Source organism: Onychomys torridus, chromosome 7 (assembly GCF_903995425.1).
Source record: "Onychomys torridus chromosome 7, mOncTor1.1, whole genome shotgun sequence".
Taxonomy (NCBI): domain Eukaryota; kingdom Metazoa; phylum Chordata; class Mammalia; order Rodentia; family Cricetidae; genus Onychomys; species Onychomys torridus.
Genome location: NC_050449.1, coordinates 13,989,490 through 14,013,393, shown reverse-complemented (window position 1 = coordinate 14,013,393; position 23,904 = coordinate 13,989,490). Strand labels below are relative to the sequence as shown.

The 23,904-nt window shown below is 38.2% G+C and overlaps 1 protein-coding gene across 1 annotated transcript in view; it reads left to right on the top strand.

The window, feature by feature from the left end:
• The window catches only part of Muc16 (mucin 16, cell surface associated), a 197,643-nt gene that overhangs the window by 169,047 nt on the left and 4,692 nt on the right, over nucleotides 1-23,904 (top strand). The window contains 9 exon segments of the mRNA XM_036192391.1: nucleotides 4,441-4,613; nucleotides 13,003-13,038; nucleotides 14,560-14,625; nucleotides 15,981-16,093; nucleotides 16,177-16,235; nucleotides 16,367-16,539; nucleotides 21,068-21,130; nucleotides 21,230-21,396; nucleotides 21,694-21,761. Of these exon segments, the coding sequence (XP_036048284.1) occupies nucleotides 4,441-4,613; nucleotides 13,003-13,038; nucleotides 14,560-14,625; nucleotides 15,981-16,093; nucleotides 16,177-16,235; nucleotides 16,367-16,539; nucleotides 21,068-21,130; nucleotides 21,230-21,396; nucleotides 21,694-21,761 (918 nt within the window).

Genomic DNA, 23,904 nt, shown 5'->3' with positions numbered 1-23,904 from the left:
TCTGGGCATGATTCCATCTTTGGGTGTGTTTGATATACCCAGTAACACTCCATTGCAGAAAACTTATTTTCCCTTTCTTAGCAGGTATAGATTGCAAGTAGCTTCCTAGCTAGGAGTGGAACTTTGTGTCCACTGCACTTTCTCAGTGCTATAGTTTGGTCTGGTTTAAATTAATACAGGTCAAAGGATTGTAGATGAAATAGAATCTTCCAGATACAACAGGACTGATACACATTTGAACTCAAGGTAACTACGGCAATTGTATTGTTCTTACCAGCTTAAAACTATTGAGTGAATGTATCATTTTTATTATCTATCCATCTGTTGGTGGACATATAGACTGTTACACTTTCTTAGATGTTTTGAATAAAGCAGAAATAAACATGGACATGCATGTTTCTCAATAAAAGCATTTAGACTCATTTGATTGTATGCCCAAGAATGATGACGCTGGATCTCAGAGTGGATCTATTATTGGCACTTTTAGGAACCTCCACACGTATTTCTGTAGTGGTTACACCCCCAATAGAAGTGAATAACTGCTGGGCGGTGGTGGCGCACACCTTTAATCCCAGCACTCAGGAGGCAGAGCCAGGCGGATCTCTGTGAGTTCGAGGCCAGCCTGGGCTACCAAGTGAGTTCCAGGAAAGGCACAAAGCTACACAGAGAAACCCTGTCTCGGGGAAAAAAAAAAAAAGAAGAAGTGAATAACTGTTCCTGTTCCCTACAACCATGCCAGCATTTGTTGTCATTTCTTTTTTATTTATTTGTGTGTTTGTTTGTTTTGTTTTGTTTTTGGATTTTAGCCACTCTGATAGGGGTAAGATGAAATCTTAAAGAAGTTTTAATTTTATTTTCCCTAATACCAAGGGATGTTGAACACTTTTTAAAAAGGTTTCTCCACAATTCATCTTTCATTTTGTGAGAATTATCTGAGCCATGCTATATTTTCAGTTGGGTTATTTTCTTGATAGATAATTTTTTATTTATATGTATATTCTAGATACAAACCCTCTTTCAGATATGTAGCTAACAGAGATTTTTGCTATTCTTTAGGAAGCTGCCTTATTCAAATAATGCTCTTTTTCTATACATAAGCTTTTTAGATTAATGGGAACTGTTTATTAATTATTAGTCTTTAAGCCTATGCTATCCAGGTTTTGTTCCAAAAATCCTTTCCTGTGCCAGTAAGTTTAAGGATATTCCACATTTTCTCCTAAATTATATCAGGGTACCAGGACTTTTGAAAGTTTGTTTAATCATTTAGAGTTGAGTTATGGGTGTTCAGTGGCCTATTTATCATTTATCTTTCCAGCAGTTCATACTTCCATTTTTCTAGATATTCCTGAACGCATACCACATTCCATCAATCCATCTATCCATTTATCCAGCCGAGGTCCATTCATTATTGGTCAATCCATCCATTCATCCATCATCCACCATCCATCCATCCATCCATCCATCCATCCATCCATCCATCCATTCATCTATTCTCTTGCCCATTCTTTTGTATTTCCTTTGTTTCTTTTCTCTCCTTCCTTTATTTATTTATTCATTTAATTCATTCACTCACTACTTTCATAGATAAATACTACTGTTCATTTTCCAGCTCATATTTTGTTTCTTCTTTTTTCCTTTATTCATTCATATATAGATAGATAGATAGATAGATAGATATAGATATATAGATATATAGATATATATATCCACCTGACTTTTCATCAACCACATACCTGTCTATATATCCATATATTCAAGACCCACATGACCACCAAGTCTTCTGTCAGCTACTTCCTATGTATATTTCAGTATATTCAACTTTTTTATACCCCTATTTCTTCTCTTTGCTTGGTTGCTTAGTATTCACTTTCTTTCCTTCTACTGTGAATACACATATTGATCCATTCATGTATCCATGAATGCAGTACCTCTCTACTCAAACATCTGCCTACCCATCTATTTAAAGCTCATCGACATATCTATGTAACTATGCAATAATCTGCCCATTGAGTCATACAAACACACACACAGACACATACACACACACACACACACACACACACACACACACTTGGTTACCCATCATCAAATTCATTCACTTTGTTTTCCTTTTTTCTCTTTTCTTCTGTCTCTCCATATTGTCTTTGATTTGATTCTTCTTGAATTCTGGCTTGGCCCTCCTTTTATATAACCTTCCTTCCATCCATTCATTTATCCTTTCTATTTATATTATCCTAATCCATCTGTGTTCATTGTTCATCCTTTATGCTAATCACTAATCTCAGTATCCTGAGTTAATTCCATTCATAGGCTTGTTCACTTCTTCACACAATCACTCTTCATCGTAGTTCATGGTTCAACTCTGAATGGTAGTGTGCCTCTCTCTGACCATAGCTAGAAAAACCGCTCTCACTATGGACAGTCTTTAATGTATGTAGAAAGGGGAAGGATTTCTGAGAAAAATTCCTCCTAAACTGAATCTATCAGGATGAGAAAGAGCAATCCAGAAAAATGAAACATGAAGTGTTCTTGTAAATGAGTATTTCAACAATGACAATCATTTCCACAGCTGCTGAGCCAGCCACCACTACCCTACCTTCTACATCTACATCTACATCTCTGCAGCCAGAACCTGACACAGGTATGGTAAGGTCCCATTGCCTCCCTCTTATTAGATCCTCTGTCACACACTTCCACCATCTGCCTTCCAGATAGAGCTAGGACACCAGTATTTGAAGATCCTAGTGTCAGGGTCATCTTCATATGTACTAGGATAACACTAACAATCAAACTGGATACTTTCCCCCATGTAACCAAAAGGCTTGTGGGACAAAGAGACTACTAAAATGATTTCGTGTGTGTGTGTGTGTGTGTGTGTGTGTGTGTGTGTGTGCATGCGCGTATGCGTGTGCAGTATGAAGGTAATAGGCATGTAACATAATGTAGAAAGGGGAAGGCTTTCTGAGGAAAATTCCTCCTGAACTGAATCTCCCAGGATGAGTAGGAGTCATCCAGATAAACTAAGAATGAAATGTTCCAGGAAATGAGAATTTCAATATGAGGACTCAGTGACCAGCAATACTATAGTGGATGTGTAGAATTGAAAGGATTTTGATTTCCATGAACCATGTTGCTGAACACCCAGTGCAGCCTCTCCATGTCCTGCCTAGCACCTACAGGGTCAATTGGGTGGCTCAGGATGGATGAGTAAATGAGAATGAAAAATAATGCAAGATGACTTGAAAACAGTTGTAGGATGCCTTCTGTTGCTGTGATAAATGTGATAGTGTAAAGGAACTTGGGGAAGTATGAGTTTATTTCAACATACAGGTCCATGTCACAGTTTATCCTAAAGGGAAGCCAAGTAAGAACTTAAGGCAGAAAGCTAGAGAAAAGACCTAAAACAAACCATGGGTATATGCTACATACTGGCGTGCTTTCAGGTTCACATCAGCTAGTTTTCTTGTATATCCCAAGCCATCTGCTTGGTGGTGGTACTACTCATATTTGACTGTATCTCCTATATCAAATAGCAATCAAGAAAATGCCACATAGATATTCCAAAAGGCTAATTGTGATAGAAGAAATTCTTTAATTCTTCTTCCTAAGTGTGAATATTTGACAACCAATGTCAGCCAACACAAGTGTCAAATCTGCATGCTTGTACTTGACCCTGAAAATACACATGGAATCATGGGTATTAATGGATTATCAACATTTCTAGGGAGAGTTTTAATCTCAGAATGATGTTCTTACTACTTAGGATGGAGAACATCTTTAGACAGAGCATCCATTGAGTCTGCAGGAAAAATAGTGTAGTCATAAGAACTACACTAGAATCAAGAGATAATTAATGTGAGGAACATTCAGAAAAGGCAATTTGTGCGATGTAGATTTAGAAGATGTGTAGGATCTAACCTGAATGGATTCTTTGGAATATGCTTGGAGACATGAAGTGAAGATAAGCTGATGAGAACAGGATTCTACTCTGGTATCAGCAAATTCTCAGTTGTATCTCTTCTCCTCCTGTAGCTATGGGGCACCATCTGGAGATCCTAACAATCAACTTCACCATAACCAATCTTCCATATTCATCAAATATGAGCAATGGCTCAGCTGTGTTCAGCTCAACTGAGAGTGTCCTGCAGTACCTGGTGAGAACCTTATCCAAGCAGTCTGGGGAAGGTAAATCCCACATGACCCCCTTTTCAATGCCTATTTTCATTTCCCTCCTCCTTTACCATCCACAGCTTGGACACTTGTTCCAAAATGGCTCCTTCAATTCAAGTTGCAGATTGGATTCTCTCAGGTGAAGCTACTTTCTGATCATTGTCCAGGAATGACAATTACTTATTGTTACCATTCTAATTCCTCCTCCTTCCTTCTGGTTCTGATCTTCATTATGACTTTTCTAAAATCTCCACACTCCTCTCTCTCTAGGTCTAAGGAGAATGGAACAGCCACTGGTGTGGATGCCATCTGCACCTACCACCATGACCCTTCACATCCTGGGATGGACATCCAACGACTGTACTCAGAGCTGAAAAATCTAACCCAGGGAATCACCCAGCTGGGCAATTACTCACTAGACAAAGACAGTTTATATGTCAATGGTAAATTTCTCTGTGGTTTGCTGTATAATATGCCCTAGGCATCTTTTATTTTTTCTATCTCTGTCAATAATACTGATAGTACTGCCAAGACCAGTTTATTGTATGTTCTTATCACCTTGCTTCAAAAATTCAAGAAGCACACACAAATAGCGTGGCAAGTAGGTTTTCCAATATTCATATTGTGTGGAAAGTCAGCAAGCAAAAGTATAGAAATAGGTTTCCTAAGCTTCATTTCTACTTCTTCTTGAATCCAGGAATATATCACAAAGTTTTTGGTACCCACATTTATTTACACTTGCTCATTCTATCTAACTAACTAGATAGAGAAACTTGCTTGCACATATGTCAAGAGAATTGTCAGTTTGATGTCTGCATGTCTTGTTAAGTGCCAAGCCACTTTAACCACAATACTGCATGAAGTTGGCAAGAAGATATAGTGTATCTACATTGCTTCGAATTTAAATGAAGAAAGGAAACAAAGCACAAAGCTGAAAAGGAACTTGCCTTTCCTACATTGAGTTTTGACTAATGGAAATTTTGAGGTGCAGCTTCATATATCCAATCTGTTTCATTAGGCCATTGCAAGGACTTGTGTATAATTTCCATCTCCTCATTTTCTATTCAGCATTTACTATAAACCATACCTTATGCCTGTTAGAAAGAACAAACAACTTTCATCTATACCTTTTTCCAAATGTTAAGTGCAGTTTGGGGGTGAGGGGCACAACCTGTGTTTTATTTTTTATTTTTGTCTATTCATACTATATGCTTCAAATGAAAATGCAATACTACCAATAGTAAATGCTCAATAAGGATCATCTGGAGATATATATAGTGACAGAATAGAAAGAAAGATAATGGTGCATATTCATGCATAATATTATGGAAGTGAGGTTTGAAAATAGGTAAGAACCTATTAGGAACATTCTAGAGGTATGGGAAGAGACAGGTATAGTCAAAATATCAGGAAATTCTTCTCCAGGTTATTTACTAAATCTCATAATGTGAACATATGTTCACTAATGTACATAAGCATTGTGTTGTGGCATATAGATAAAAGCTTGCTGAGTCCTTTCCTGTGTTCTCCCTTCTTCTTATAAATCTTCTATTTTCTAGGTTATAATAAACCTGCTCCAGAAGAACCTCCTACAAGTAAGAACCAATTTAGCCCATCTAGGTCTTTGTTTGTACTTTTTTCCACATTTCCAAAGGAAAATTGATGCAAATACAAGCCATTGTTTTCAAAGGTCAAGTTCTCAAAGCAAGCAAGGGATGCAGTCCCTTCTTGAAATTGCAGCTCTCATGTTGGGTTTCTGAATTTTCCATATTCTTAATGGTTGGAGAAATGTATCTCTAAAAGTGTAACCTAGAGAATTATGGGGATTTGATTGTTACTGTGTAATTTATGTTTCCTAAAAAGAAAAGTCATCATCATGGACTTCATTAACAAACTGCATACTCTGATGGCTATTTTAGTATTCTAACTAAAATTATCTTCTCTCTATTATTTTTTTCTAAGTTTTATTAGTTCTTTGAGAGTTTTGTACAATGAATTTATGTTGCTATTGCCGCAGTAGATATGTGTTACCAGGCCAGTCATTACTGTATCTCAAAGCATTAACAGTTGAGTAAGATGGTGATTCCTTTCCTTCACTAGTAGCATGCAAAGCACCTTCCAGCACTCTGAAAGCTAGCTACAAGGGATAAAACTTCAAGCTGAATACCAGATTCATCTCTCCATTTGCTGTATCTCAAATGTGTGGTATCTCCAGCAATTTGAATCTAACCAAGAAGTTCTGGAAGGTTATCAAAAGCATTGTCAATAGCTAGTAATTTTTGGGAGTCTATAGTACATCACTTGTCAACAACTGCAAAAGGAATAATCCATTCCTGCTGCTGAACTTGTTTTTTTGTAATCCTGTGGTGTCAAGTGGGGCATTGTTGCCTATTATGTAGCAACTCCATTTAGACTCTTTATATGTGTGTTTGCATATACTTTAGGAAGCTTCTATACTATTAGAGTTCTGTCTGACTTTTTGGAATGCTCTTAGTGTAAATTATTCATTCCTCTATTACTGATCTATCTGGTCATTCGACTAGGCAACTCCTTTCCCATTTGGCCTTCGCATTCCATTATTCTCTTTCTTCACTTAATATCACTGCATCCTATAATGAAACACTCAAATCTAAAGATTCAAAGCCAGCAGCCACAAACCATAAAAAACACGACTTTGTTATTCTGGATCCAGGTTATTTCACTTAAAATGATTGTTTCCAGTTACAAAACAATTATCTAAGCATATAAAAGATGCATTTTTATTTAAATTTTATGCAATTTATTTTGATCATGTTTTCCTCTCCTGTTATTGCACTCAGATTCTCCCTACTTTCCTACTCACTAAAATTCATTTTCTTCCTCTCTATTTCCTATTTTTGTTTCTCTCTCTCCCCATGTACCTCAAGACAAAAATGAAAATTTAAACAAACAAAAAATAAACCATCAAAAAAGGAATATTAAATAAGTTCAGTACTATAGAAAATGAAACAACAATCTCATGGGAAATTTTTTAAGGGAAGAAATGGTGTACATTTGTAGTTCTCCAACTATTTCTGACCATGAGTCCATTTCTAGGTGTGTTTGACATACCCAGCGACACTTCACTGTAGAAAACTAACTTTCATTTCTTACCAGGTATAAATTCCAAATAGCTCCTTGGCTAGGGATAGAATTTTGTGTCCACTTTACTTTCTCAATGCTGCAATTTTTCTGCTTTACATTTGTACAGTTCTAAGAATTGTAGATGATTCCAAGGATACCTTCCAGATACAACAGGACTGACCCAACAGAGACAATGCCAATTCTATTATTCTTAATTTGGAAAAATACAGTGTATATTTTCCAATTTTTACTATGTATCCATCAGTTGATGGACATCTACACTGTCACAATTTCCTAGATATTGTGAATAGAGCAACAATAAACATAGACATGCATGTTTCAAGATAGCACCATTTAGACTCCTTTGAGGGTATGACCAAGAGTGATAACTCTTATCTCATAGTAGATCTATTTCTGGCATTTTTAGGAACATCCACACATATTTCTGTAGTGGTTATATCCCAATGGAAGTGAATGATTGTTCCAGTTTCTCACATCCATGCCAGCATTTGTTGTCATTTCTTTCTTGTTTATATTTTGTTTGTTTGTTTGTTTGTTTGTTTGTTTGGGATCTTAGCTATTCTGATAGGGGTAAAATGAAATCTTTAAAATGTTTTAATTTTCTTTACCCTGATACCAAGGGATGTCGAATATGTTTTTAAAATGTTTCTCCAAAATTTACATTTCTTTTGTGTGAATTATCTGATCCATGCCACATATTTTGAATTGGGTTGTTTTCTTGGTGGTTAATTTATTTGTATATTCTAGACACAAACTCTCTGTCAGATATGTAGCTGATAAAGATTTTTGCCATTCTGTAGGTAGCTGTTTTGTTTCAAACAATGCTATCTTTTCCTGTAGAGAAGACTTTTAGATTCATGGTACCTGTTTAATAATAGTTAGCCTTTAAGACTATGCTATCCAGGTTCTATCCCCAAAATCCTTTCCTGTGCCAGTAAGTTTAAGTGTATTCTCTAATTTCTCCTAAATTACTTCAGGTTACCAGGATTTATGTAAAGGTTATTTAACCATTTGGAGTTGAGTTTTGGTTATTCAGTAGCCTATTCATTATGTATCTTTGAAGCTGATCATTCTTCTATTTTTCTAGCTATTCCTGAACTCATATCACATTTCTATAAATACATCCTTCCATTGATCCATCAATCCATCCATCCATCCATTCATCCATTATCCTGTCCATTCTTTTGTATTTCCTTTGTTTCTTTTTCTCCTCCATCCTTTAATCATGATTGCATTCATTTACTCATCCACTTTCACTGATAAACCCATACTACAGTCCATTTTCCAGCTCATACTTTATTTCTTTTTCCTTTATCCATTCATACATACATCCACCTGACCTTCCATCAACCACATACATGCCTATATATCCATATATTATAGGCTGGTATGAACACCCACTCTTCTGTCAGCTACTACCTATGTATCTTTCAGTTCACTCATCTGTTTGTGCACTGATTTCTTCTGTTTCCTTGGCTGCTTAGCATTCACAGTCTATCTTTCTTTCTTCTGTGAATTCACGTACCAATCCATTCATGCATCTATGAATGCAGTACCTATCTACTAATCCATGCATCTACCCATCTATTTAATGTTCATCAACATATCTATGTAACTACACTATAATCTGCTCATTGAGTCAAACACACACACACACACACACACACACACACACACACACACACACTTGTTTACCCATCATCAACTTCATGCACTTAGTTGTCAATTCTTTTATCCTTCCAAATTATCTTTGATTTTATTTTTCTTGAATCCTTTTTGCCCTCCTTTTTATATCCCTCCTTACATCTATCCTTTTGTTCTCTGTATTTTTTATCTTCCTAATCCATCTGTTCTCTTTTCTCATCATTTCCGCTGATCAATTAGCTCACTATCTTGATTTAATTCCATTGATAGTCTTGTTCACTTGTTCACTCAAGCAATCACTCTTCAGTGTAGTTCGTGGTTCAGCTGTGAATGATGGTTTTTGCCTCTGACCATAGTTAGAAAAGCTTCTCTTGCTATGGAGAGTTTCTGTTGTATGTAGAAAGGGATAGATTTCTGAGAAAAAAATCCTCCTGAACTGAATCTATAAGGTTGAATAAGAGTCATCCAGATAAACGAAACATGAAATCTTCTTAGAAATGAGGATTTCAACAATGACAATCCTTTCTACAGCTCCTGAGCCAGCCACCATTACTCTACCTTCTGCATCTACTTCTCTGCAGCCAGAACCTGCCACAGGTATCTTGGGATCCCATTGCCTACCTTTGGTTAATTCCCTTTACCCACACCTCCACCATCTGTCTTCTAGTTAGATCTCAGAAAACAGTATATGAAGATTCTAGTGTCAGGGTCATTTTAAAATGCACAAGGATCAGATTAATCTAACTGGGTACTTGCCCACATTCAGCCAAAAGCATGTGAGACAAATAGACTACTGCAATACTTTGGATATTTGAGGGATTGGCAGTATGGGGGTAACAGGCATATAACATAATGTAGAAAGGAGAAGGCTTGCTGAGGAAAATTCCTCCTGAACTTAATGTCTCAGGATGAGTAGGAATCATCCAGATAGATGAAGCATGAAATGTTCCAGGAAATAAGGATTTCAGTATGAGGGCTCAGTGACCAGCAACAATGTAGTGAATTCCAACTCATATTGCTCAACTCCCAGCGCAGCCTTTCTGTGTCCTATGTAGCACCTACTGGGTCATAGTAATCGGGATAGATGAATAAATGAGAATGGAAGTCAATGAAAAATGACTTGAAATGTAGCTGAAGTTTTTCTGCTCCTGCCAGGCCAACAGTCAGGACAAATCTCTCTCATTGGCCAGTCCCACAGCTGCTCAGACACCTGTAACCACACAATGGCTTATATTAATTATGAACTGTATGGTCATTAACGCAGGCTTATTATTGACTACCTCTTATACTTAAATTAACCCATAATTCTTATCTGTTATTAGCCATGTGGCTTGGTACCTTTTATTTTCAGCTCTGCCTTCACATCTTGCTTCCTCTGTGTGACTAGTGACTCCCGACTTAGCCTTCCTCTTTCCAGAATTCTCCTTGTCTGCTTATCCTGCCTATACTTCCTTCCTTGCTACTGTCCAATTAACATTTTATTAAACCAGTGTACAAAAGCATTATCCCACAGCATTGAAAGCTGTTGTGGGATGCCTTCTGTTGCTGTGAAAAGTGTGATAGTCTAAAGGAACTTGGGGAAGTATGAGTTTATTTCAACTTATAGTTCCGTGTCATAGTCTATACTTAAAGGAAGCCAAGTTAGAACTCAAGGCATAAAGCTAGAGAAAGGACCTAAAAAGACCATGGAAGGAACATTGCATACTGGCTTATTTTTAGGCTCACATCACCTAGTTTTCTTGTACATCCCAAGCCCACTTGCCTTGTGGTGGTACTGCTTATAGCTGAATGCATCTCCTATATCAAATAGCAATCAAGGTAATACCAGATAGATATGCCCAAAGGTCTATCTGATGGAAGAAATTCTGTAATCCTTCTTCCTAAGTATAACTACTAGCCATCACAAGGGTCAAATTTTCAAGCTTGTACTTGACCCTGAAAGTATATGGAACCATGGGTAGTAGTGGTCTATGAACCATCCTAGTGAGAATTTTAATTTCAGAAAGGAACTCCTAGTGTCACAATAGAGAACATCTTTAGACAGAGCATCCATTGAGTCTGAAGGGAAAAATTCTGGTTGTGAGTAGATAAGACTTAAGCTAGAACAAATACAAAATTAATGTAAGGAATGTTCAGAAAAGGTGATTTGTGTGATGTGGACTTAAGAAGATATGTAGGATCCAACCTAAATGGATACTTTGGAATATGGTTGGAGACTTGAAGTGAAGATAAGCTGATGAGAACAGGATTCTACTCTGGTATCAGCAAATTCTCAGTTGTATCTCTTCTCCTCTTGCAGCTATGGGGCACCATCTGGAGATCCTAACAATCAACTTCACCATAACCAATCTTCCATATTCATCAAATATGAGCAATGGCTCAGCTGTGTTAAGCTCAACCGAGAGTGTCCTGCAGTACCTGGTGAGAACCTTATCCAAGCAGTCTGGGGAAGGTAAATCCCATATGACTGCTTTTTCAATGGCTGTTTTAATTTCCCTCTTCCTTTACCATCCACAGCATGGACACTTGTTCCAAAATGGCTCCTTCAACTCAAGTTGCAGATTGGATTCTCTCAGGTGAGGCTACTTTCTGATCATTGTCCAGGAATGACAATTACTTATTGTTACCATTCTAATTCCTCCTTCTTCCTTCTGGTTCTGATCTTCATTATGACTTTTCTAAAATCTCCACACTTCTATCTCTCTAGGCCTAAAAGGAATGGAACAGCCACTGGTGTGGATGCCATCTGTACCTACCATCATGACCCTTCACATCCTGGGATGGACATCCAAGGACTGTACTCAGAGCTAAAAAATCTAACCAAGCTGGGAAACTACTCAATGGACAAGAACAATCTATATGTCAATGGTGAGTATGCTCTCTGATTTGCTATGTGATATTCTCAAGCATTTTTATGTTCACATGCTTCTGAGTATATGAAAATTTCTCTGAGCTTTTTAGAAGATATTATAAATAATTCTTTATACCTGAGCACTCAATAGTCATTGAATCTGCATTTTTTTTCTCCACACTCTGCTTGTTTAATCAAGCCTGACATGTCAGTGCCTTTATTATTGTATGAATCCTAAATTCTTACAATAAAATCCAGAACCAGATGTTGGGATAAATGCTAAAAGATCAGAGAGACAAAGGAACAAGTCACAGCCACTCACCTAGCCAACTTCCTGCCCATTTGTTATTGTAACACACAAGGTCTGCAGCTAGGTAAAAATGTTAATTAGTTTTCTCTCTCAGCAGCCTGCATTTCACCTTCTGCTACAAGGTACACCAGTCATCAATGAATGAGCTTGCAGTTCAGTTCAAGGTTAATTACTTCCTACATTCAAAAATGTTGGTGTCTTGTCTTTCTATCATCTGTTACCCTCATTTTAACAATAAGGAGTAAAGGGAACAGGGAATTCATACTCCTACAACAGGTTTATTGCTAATCAGAATTTTGATGATCTGAGTTTTCATCTGGTCACTGTAATTCAGAAGTTGCAGGACACATACAGGGTTTTAGCCTTCATAAAGTAGGCGATTCATGTGCTTCAATATGTTGTCTACTCAATAATACCAAGAATCTTAGCCAAACATTAAGCTTAGCACCAGAGACAAATAAGTTACATATGAAGTTTGCCCCAGTGTAAACTACAGTAAGGCACAGATATTTTTCAACACTATATTCTTCAAATGGGAGTGGGGAAAGGATGTATAGAAAGTACTCAACCAGATGTTTATCAACCGGATGAATAGATAGAGGGAGAGTACAAGGGAGTATGATAGTGTAGGTAGGTACATATAAATGGGTATTGAGGTATGACAATAGTTCTTATGAGATGCTCTTGTTAGGAACATCCTCTAGAAGTGGTAAGGAAATATTGGATCTGGCAGAAATAGCAATAAATTCTTGTTCATGTTGATATTTATGTTAGCTCTTAGAACAGAAGTAGTTCTAAATAATTATGTACAAAGATATGCATCCATATTTGCCCTACGTGTACCAAGGCACAGTGTATGGGGCCTTGTTGCTACTTTTCCTTATGTGTACATTTTGTGTTATAGGTTATAATGAACATGGTGCAGAAGGTCTTCCTACAGGTATGTATCAATTTGGTCTATCTAGGTCTTGGTCCACACATTTCTTTTTATTTATAAAGGAAACTTGCCATAAGCACAAGGCAATCTCTGGAAAGGGACTTAGGCCTTAATGGAAAAAAGTTGCTGCCTGGCCTCTTCTTGGAATTTCAGTTCAAGTGTTAGATTTTTTTCTTCACTCCTCTTGATTAGAGAAAGATGTTTATATAAGTGTTGCCTGCAGAATTACAGGACTGAGTTCAGATGAAGACTGGAGTTTATGTCTTTTAAAACAAATAAAATGTTCCCTAGTAGGAGCTTCATTATTAAGTTGAAAATCAGATGGCTACTTAAGTGATTCTGGAAAATTTTTCATATTCTTTTGTTCAGTGATCCATTTCTCTGTCTTTGTAGCTATCCTGTTTTATATTTTTCTACTCATTCATCCTCAGGTACCACATTTCCATCTATCTATCCATCATCCACATATCTACTCATACATGTATCCACATATCTACTTATCTATCTTCCCATGCACTTTCTTGCCCATTCTCATGTATTACCTTTATTCCTTCTGTTTTTCCTTCTACAGTTGATTTGTTAATCCATTTCCGCCCCCCTGCATCCATCCATAAGTATTTCCATCCATTGCCCTGCTTATCCCTTCATTAATTGATTCTTTTCTTTCTCTATCTACCAACACATGTATATATTTACAGAGCCATCTAGCCAGCTAGACAACCACCTACCTACCTAAGCATCCATCCATAAATCTGCCTACTTCTGCATCTATCAATTTGTCCATCCATCTTCAGACCACCTCCTTCTGTCCATTTGCCTGCTTGAAATTACTTCTTTCTGTCTTTTCTCCATTTGGTATATATATTATATACCAAATATATACCAATCCATATATTCACCTACGTTCTTATCCATTCATCTATGTACCTACTCATATATGCACCCACTGACCCATATGTCTAACTAATATTTGTCAATCTATCTACTCATCTACCAATATTCTCTATCCAGTTATCTTCTTGGCATTTGTTCCCTCCAGCCTGTTCTTACTCTCTATATCCATCCATCCCTCCATCCATCCAAATATCCACACACACCATATATCCCATATATTCATCTACCACCCACATGTCCATCTATCATCTATACCATGTACATATATTTATCTACCCTTTTCTTAAATGCTATCTTCCTTTTATCATTCCACCTCCTATTTATTTTTAGTCTTTGATTTTGTTTTGACTATCCATTTATCTATCATCCTTCTACTCATGCATTCATATCTTCTACATTTTTTGTCTTCCGGTTCATCTGGCCTATTTGCTTACCCTCTCGGGCTATCCACTTTCACTATCTTGAATTGATTACATTCATAGACTTGTCCCCCTTCATTCAGGCAATCACTCTTTCCTTTACTCTTGTTTATGATCCACCTGGGAATGATTTTCATGGCTTGAACCACTGATGGAAGGTTTTCTCATTGTGTGAAGATACTGTCTATCCTGATGACAATCTTTTCCCTAGCTCCCGGGTCACCCACCACCATCCTGGCTTCTCCATCAAAATCTGTGCAACCAGAACCCACAACAGGTATGTTGCAGTTCTTTTTCTTATCCTAGAGGAGTTACCCATTCCACACCTTCACTACCTAATTTCCACATGACAACTAGAAAACCAGAATGTGAATATTGTAGTGTCAAGTCCATCCATATAATAATAAAGATAAGTCTAGCAATTCAATCAGATGCCTCCCTTCATGCAACCACCAGACTCTGAATTAATACAGTGAGGAATTTTTATGGGAGATGAGTCACATACCATAATATAAAGAGGGAATGACTTTCTGGAGAATGTTGCACCTGAACTGAATCTCTCAAGATGAGCAGAAGTGACCCAGATAAATAAGGCATGGAGTTTTACTGGCAGTATTCCCTCAGTGAGGGCTCCATAGCTCACAGCAACATAATGTGATGGGAAAATAGAGAAATTGGTTTACCTGAACCAAAAAAGCTCAGCTCCCAGTATAGCTTCTATATGTCTAGTTCTGGACTCACAGGACCATGCTGATAGTTGAGGGATGAATAAGTAACTAAATGATAAATGGTTATAAAACACAGATGTGAGTTGTGAAGAAAAAAAAAAAAGATAAATGGTAACAAGAGAGCAGATCAGAAAGGGCCTTGAATGCCTAATCAAAAAGATTCACCTTGGGACTGGGGAGATTTCTCAGTGGTTAAAGTGCTTGTTAAATAAACATGTGAACTACAGTTAAAATTCCAACATGGTAGCCTATCAGTAATCCTAGCACTTAGAAGGACAAGAAAAAGGACCCTCATCAAAACTGACTAGCTAGTCTAGTCAATAATGTAACCTGAGTTTTAATAAGAGACCCTTCCTCAATATATAATGTTGATAGGGATTAAGGAAGATACTTGGTGTCAATCCTTGGCCCCCACATTTGCACATATGGGTACTACACATACACACACACACACACACACACACACACACACACACACACACACACACACAAAACAGAACCAAAGTAAAATAAACTTGAACTTGATATTGAAAATTCAAAGGAGTCATGAATAATCCTAGAGTTGGAGCAGTCTTAATGAGATTTTCACTGTATAAAAATTCTTCTGCAGGGTGCATAGATAACATCCTTTAGACAAATCATCCAATGGGTATTCTAGGATTTTAGCATGGACAGAAGAGGATAAGACCTAGCTGTGATGCTGAAGCAGAGAGAATGCATATGAAGAACATTCAGAAAAGATAGTTGGTGTGACATGGAGATGAAGAGCTGTTCAGGTTTTTTAATAGATGGGTACATTGTTGGTAGTCATACAATGGGAAAGATGACCTGATGAGTGCAGGAGATCAGACTTATCCCACATAAACTGTAACTTATGGTTATTTCTCTTCCTCTCTCCCAGTAGCCATGGGACATATGAAGACGTTCACACTCAATTTCACTATCTCCAACCTCCCATACTCAGCAGGCATGAGCTCAGCCATGTTTAATTCCACTGAGAGGATCCTGCAGCACCTGGTGAGATGCTCATTCTGATAACTTCCAGTTTGATGAGACCTATTCCCTCCTTCATTACCTCTTCCCTTGCTTTTCCTTTTCAGCTTGGACCCTTAGTCCAGAATGAATCCCTCTATTCAGATTGCAGACTGGTTTCCCTCAGGTAATTCTCCTTTTTATCCGTTCCACAGGAATGGCCATCCCTTATTGTGTCTCTTTTGCTTGGTCCTCCTTCTTTGGGACTTATATCCACATTAGGATCTTTCTACTGTCTCTATATTCCTTTCTCTTCAGGCCTAAGAAGAATGGAACAGCCACTGGTGTGAGTGCCATCTGCTCCTACCACCATAACCCAGCCTATCCTGAGCTTGACACTCAGGAGCTATATACAAAGCTGAGTCAGCTGACCCATGGCATCACCCAGCTGGGTAGCTACATGCTGGACCAGAATAGTCTCTATGTCAATGGTGAGTGTGGACTGTGGTTTGTTGTGGAGCGTTTCCAGGCATCCTTTAATATTTTTCTATACCTGCCAAAGTTACTTGTGGTGTCCATCTGATTTTAGTGTTTCTAGGTTTTCAGTATTTCTACAAAGAATTGAAAAAGCACACACAACTAATCAAGTAGCAAGAGCTGTAATTCAAAAGCAATGCAAAATATATAGACCAGATAAACTACAATGAAGCAGTAAGCTAAAGCTAGATTTGCACAAGAGCCTAGGGTCACCTTCTCAAGGCTCCTTTCTGTGGGTCCTAGAAGAGGTTGGGTGGTTTACTAGGGTGGGCTACAGCTGGCTTTCTGTTTTGATTGTTATGTGTAGGTCATATAAACCTTTGTGCACTATGGCTGTACTTTCTAATGATACATTTTATTTTAATCATATTCATGTCTACTAGTATACTCATATGATGCTAAATAGAGAATTTTTCCTAAAACCACACTCACACATCTAAAACCATTTCAGGCTGCATTGGTACACTGCCTCTAGTTCATGGATATGTTTGCCCACAAAGGGACTAGCTAACAGGTGGTGGGTAGTAAGCTAGTAAGAAGTTGTGATGGTAGAGTGGCCTATTGCTCTGACTAGAAAGGAATATGTTAATAGCTCAACACAGATAGGGTCCCAAGTTGCTAAACTATTTTCACAAATACCTCACCAATACCTCTCCCCCCTATCTTCCAGGTTACACTCACCAGATTACAAGAACTACCCCTAGTGGTAAGTGACCCACTACCAAACCTCCCTCCACTATATTCAGGGGGTAAACAATAGTCCCTGTTTTATCTTCAACCATCCCAGAGAGAAGGAGCTAGAAACAAGCTAGGTTATCACTGCAATAAAGCAAGTTGTAAATCAGTTCCATTTTCTTGGCAGGAATAAAAAATGATCATTAAATATTAATTGTGTAGCCAGGGATTGTGGTATGTACTTTTAGTCCTCACTACTTGGAAAGATGAGGCAGGAAGATTATTTAAACCATGGGTTTAAAGCCATCTTGAGGAGCATCAAGATGTGATCTTAAAAATGAGTTGTTTCAGTGGGTGGATAGAAGATACAATTCAAATGCCTTATGTAAGAATGCCAGGCTTCTATCTCATGGACTAGGAAAGCCATCATCAACAATGATTGGTTGTCCTGAGCCTGCATTTAGATGACCTCATTCTACTTCCTTCTCTACAAAACCAAGTTAGCCCTTATGTTGATTGTAGAGTAATACCCTCCCTAAACTGTCACCAGGAAGACAGATAAATAACAAGAAATTTGTTGACCAAACTGATGTCATACATTTAAAAGCCTCCTGCTTGTTGAGATTTTACTGATAGATAAAACTAGCCTGCAGGCAGAACACTGCATACATAATAAATAAATAAAATTTAAAAAAAAAACAAACTATGTAGCTAAAATGATCACAGTGATAGTTTGTTATAAGCATAGCTTATGAAATGACTTACTACAGTCAAAGTAGTTAACACACATATCCCTGTAAATGGCTAAAGGGAGAGACAGAGAGACAGAAATACCAGGAAGAACATTAAAAATCCCTTCTCAGAACTGGGCCCAGTGACTAACATTTATAATCCCAGTACTCAGGAGGCTGAAGCAAGGGGATTGCCATCAGTACAAGACCAGCTTGGGTCACATAGTAAGTTCCTAGCCCATTGGGGCAGTGTGAAACTTTATCTCAATAATATAAAACCAAACCAAACATGCTCTGTCAAAACTCTAAGCATGATGGGGAAACGGAAGAGAAAACAGGGAGACTAGACGGAAGGAGATAAAGTACTGGGCTTTGCTGACTCCCCATGGGAGGCCTTACCTTTTTGGAGGAGGGGAATGGAGAAGTTGTAGAGGGAAGGCTGTAGGGGAGCAGGAGGAACAATGAGAGGGGAGTCTGTGGTTGGTATATAAAATGAATAATAAAATTTCTTCATAAAAAAGTTTACATTAAAAACGAAACTAAGAATTATACATATTTATGCATGTGTGGAAATGCCTGACTGAAACCACTTTCTTTGTATAATTTACATCTGAAAATATCAATTATACATACATATTAACTAGTCACCATATTTGACAACAATCTTCAGAACTTCACCTTCTTAAAACTTTTGTATATTTAAAGTTTCTTTTCTTCTTTTAAACACTACTTTTAAGTGACCCTCAAATACATAATATGTTGCTAACATGTTCTAGGCTGAACATGTTGCCATTCATTTTTGCATTGGGTAATGTTTAAATCAAGTTAGACATATTGAACTCCCTGTTTATCATTTCTTTATAGTAAAAAGAAACATTTCTTTAAAATCCTTTCCCTTTGTTTGCAGTTCATTGCCATCATCTGTAGTCATACTCTGTGTAACAACACCAGAGTTTTTACATCAATATAGCTGGAACTGAGGCTAGTCGATCAACCTTTCTCCATCCTCTTCCAGTGCCTGAGCCTCCAGTCATCTCCATTCAATTCTCAACTCCCACTAAATCACCTCTAGACTGCAAATATTTGTCAGAAGTGTCCTTAAGTTGGTACAAATGAGAATTCATTCTCGATCTGTGGCATTATCCATTCATCAGTTGATGTACACTTCAGCTGAGAAACCATGCCTTTTGATTAACAGCTCCTCATCTTACACACACATATAACACACACACACACACACACACACACACACACACACACACATCATACACTGATAGCACTGTTCTATTTATTATCTCTGTAAGTTTTATCTTTTTGCTACTCAGAATTGTTTTGGAAATTATATATAATAATTTTACAAAATATTTATTCCACTTTTAAGTGAGATCATATATGTGTATTTTTCTACAATTTATTTCATATGATATAATAGCCTCTAGGCTGATTTGTGATAAACATTAATTCAAGATCCAAGATTCTGACCCATGTGTTGCTTGGGAAGAGGGTTGTAGATTCTTCCATATGGGGTTCCTGCATGTTAATGAGTCCCACGTGAGCAGCGGTGTGTTGTAGGAGCTCACAGCAGTGGTGAGACTAGGAGCGATTCCTGAAATGGAGTCTGACATGACAGAAGTGTAACAAGATAGGTGTATATACTTTCCCCAAAATCCATCATGTTGAACTCCCTGAAGCATAAATTGGAATTTTCTGGGTGAAGAAGGTGGAAGAACATTCCAGAAAATAGAACCCAAGTAAGCAAAAAGAAGAAGGAGGAGGAGGAGGAGGAGAGAGGGGGGGAGGGAGGAAGGAAGGGAGGAAGGAAGGGAGGAAGGAAGGAAAGAAGGAAGGAAGGAAGAAAGGAAGGAAGGAAGGAAGAAACCTGAGTAATATGAACATCCATAAAAGTTCCAATTCCTGTACTTTGGAGTAACTTCCCATTTGTGAGTCCTCTGTATCCCTAGCATGCACACCTTCTTTAGGTTCATTCTCATAGCAGAGGTTTTCTATGTAACTCCAGTCCTGTGCAAAGAGCTAAGGGTCTTTATTGTAATCAGATTGGTGACTACCCTGATTGTTATCAGAGATACTCTATCTAGTAATTGATGGAAGCAGATGCAGAGATCCACAGCCAAGTATTGGGTTGAGCTCTGAGAGTCTTGCTGAAGGAAAAGAGGAGGGATTTTATGAGTTATCCCCCATTCCCGCCTCCAAAAAGGTAAGACTTCCCATGGAGAGTCAGCAAAGCCTACACCCAGCTTTTTAAATACAATATTTAAAAATATAGTATTAATGTTTCAAGAACTTCACTCACGCATTCAATGCATTTTGATCATATGCACCCCCTACTCCTCCCTCAACTCCTTACATATCCACCCTCATCTTCCACCACTCCCAACTTAATATCCTCTTGTTTCTTATAACCCACCAAGTCCAGTTTGTGATGCCCATATATTCATGGATCCACCATGGAGTCACACACTGGATGTGGTTTACCTCCTAGGGCCACACTCTTACAAAAAAATGGACTCTTTATTCATCAGAAGCCTCCAACTGCTAGGCTCCTCAGCTAGGGATGGAGGCTTATGAAGCCCTCTCTTCATGTTTACTGGACTGATCTTGTCAGACCTTGTGATGACAACCACAGCTGCTGTCAGTTCACAAATATGGCTGTACTGTTATGTCTACAAAATGCTGATTTGCTCCCGTCCTTGCTGACCGCTGGCTCTTATAATCTTTCCACATCCTACTCTATAACGGTCCCTAACCTTGTGGGGCGTGTGTGCGATACAGATGCCCCATTTGTGGGGCGTGTGTGCGACACAGATGCCCCATTTGTGGCTGAGCTCTTCAGAGAGATTCATTCTCTCTACTTGGATCAGTTATGAGTTCCTTTGTTAACAATTGCCATTATCTACTATGCAAAGGAACTTCTCTGGTGAGGTGTGAATGTAGCATTAATCTTTAAGTAGAGAGATATGAATTCATAAAGTAGTTTATACTATGTAAATTTAGCAGAATAATAGCAGTAGGTCATTTCTCCCAGTTTTTTACATGGGTGCTAGGGATTCAAACTCAGGTCTTCATGCTAGTGCAGTGAGCACACACTGACTGAGCCATCTCCTTAGGATCCTACATGTAAACAAAGATGAGCTGCCTCCTTGGGTGCCCATAATGAATAATTAATAGCCGATTGGTTGTTGACAAATGGTTAATATGGAAATTTTACCTCCCCCCCCCCTAGACATGAAGCCACCCATTCTTCTGCCAACAGAAGTCCCAACAACCAGTTCCAGCTCTCAGCATTTCAACCTGAACTTCACCATCACCAATCTACCCTATTCACAAGACATAGCCCAGCCAGGCACCGCCAAACACCAGCAAAGCAAAAGAAGCATTGAATATGCGGTGAGAATCTTGTTGCTTCTCCACTCCCAGACAGAGACTGACCGTGAATACTGGGTCAGTGGGCAACTTTTTAAGAATAAGAGTTCTTTAAAACATATTCCTATTCCCATTTATAAATGATGAAGACCACAAAGAGACTCAATAGCTAGGAAAGGGTGCTACAGCTACGTCATGCCATGGAACAAGACATCCTGTGCTTGGGCTTGCATTTGCCAATGAGAACGTAGATTGGGAAGTATACTTAGTGGCTAACGGAACCTGAGGTTCTGACATAGGGAACGTGGCCCTGTCTTTCAGCTCAACCAGCTTTTCAGAAACAGCAGCATCAAGAGTTACTTTTCTGACTGTCAAGTTTTAGCCTTCAGGTAAGTGCCACTTCAGCACCTTCTGACCCTGAGGACGCCCTGACCTCAAACTCATCGTGTAACTGAATATGACCTTGAATTTCTGGTCCCACTACCTCCACCTCTGGTGTAGAGTGCTGGGATTACAGCCCTGCACCATCAAATCTAGGAGATTCCTAACGTGTAGAGTCTCTACAAAGTCACAGTGCAGCCATCGGGAACAGTCCTGGGACAGCACTCCCCTCTAGTGGCCATGTTAAGGATAGCAGCCACAATGTAAGTAAAATAATTACCTTGCATGGAGACTTGAGTTTGGATCCCTAGCACCCATATAAAAACCTGGCGAGGCCTCATGCAACTGTTACCCAGAACTGGGCAGGGGGAGAGAAACTTAAAATTATTTCCTTTTCATAATTTCTTGGTTCCTATTTTAGGAATACAACCCAGGGGTTATAAAATTGTTGCCTAAAAGCTAATACTCATACAATAGGAAGTCAAACCATCTTAGAAACTTAGCTGAGTTTATGAAGCCTACTAGATATAATGGTGATTGGTAGGAGGTGTCATGGAATCCAGAGTATAGAACTACAGCAAATATACACCTGCATAAAACGGCAACATTCAAACAAGCTAACTTTTATGAGTAATTTGGATTTCAACATAAAATACTTGATTTGTGGATGAGAGTAAGAATCTTCAAGAACTACCACATGGAGCCAGGCATGGAGACATATCTATAACCCCAGTATTCTTTTTCCTGGAAAATTGAGGTTCCAATTTGTGAATTTAGACTTATTGACAAAACAACTTTTAAAAGAACTAAAAAGAAAACTTGATTACTCTTTAATTAGACTTTGAGAGGAAAATAACAGAATAGGCAAGGTGTAAATTCTGGGACCTTCCAGGAAGAGGAGAGAGAAGAAGAAAAGAAAACTCTATGCTTTTTGAGTCAAGTTAAGCCTTAAGGGTCTTCAAACAGTATATGAAGTGTTTGTGCCAGAAGGGGTGAAGGAAGTCTTCAGAGAAAGAGTAAGAATGCTTAGGTTGCCAGGGAAAGCATGCGTAGGACATTGGCTGGCACACAAAAAAGTACATAGAAAGGGGAAAGGCAATGATTTTTTAATTGTAACTTAGAAGAGCAGATGGTGAGGAGCTGTAAGAAAGTGCATCAAAGAATGTGCTTCTGGTGAGTATGAATACATAACTTTTTAGAAGGCTAATTGTTCCTAGCTCCTTAGCATTTCCTAGCCTGGTTGGATTAACTCTTAAAGAAGGAGATAGTGTTATATAATGTTCTTAACTTTTAGGCAGAACAGAATATCATGGCTCTACCCATGGATAGAGGTAGAACTCAGAATACATTCTTTTGACCAGAAAGAAGTAACATTGCCTTAAAGGACTTCAACAAAACTATAATATTGCCACCTTTTCGTATGAATTTGAAATTTTAAGAAACACACATGTAATGCTTTTCTAGTGTTAACAAAGAATCAGGCTGTGAAATCCAAAGCTGATTATGAGGAAGGAGGCTATCTTCAATGGCCTGATACCTGCTAATGTCTGTCTAAGTATTGAAGACCAAGGCAGGAGGATCAGGGGTTCAAGACCAACCTAGACTATACAGTGATACCCTATCTCAAATAAACCACCATTGTCTCAATAAGTCAAGTGCCTTCATGATCTGAGAATCTCTCAGTCAATAAGATGTCTGACACTTGCTGCCAAGAATGATAAGTTTAACCCCCAAAATTCTCATGATAGAAAGGAGAAAAGTGACTCCTAAAAGTTGTCCTCAGACTGCCATATGAGCAATGCAATACATGTGAACACACACACACACACACACACACACACACACACACACACACATAAATAAGCACAGTAAAAATATTTTTCAAAAAGACAGCAGAATCTCACCTGAGGAGAGATCTAGGAGGCCATGGTACTGTAGACTCCATGTGATTATGATTCCTGGTTGACTGTCTCTACCAACTATGTCCATTTAACAAAATAATAGAGGATTCACTCTTGAGGGCTATGATCTCCACAACTGTGGATTCTTGGCCAGATTTACAGTGTCAGGCATATTTCCTCCAGTAGAGCAAGCAGATCTTAAATCCAGTTGGAGAGCAATTGGTTACCCCTATATCATTTGTGTCATTAT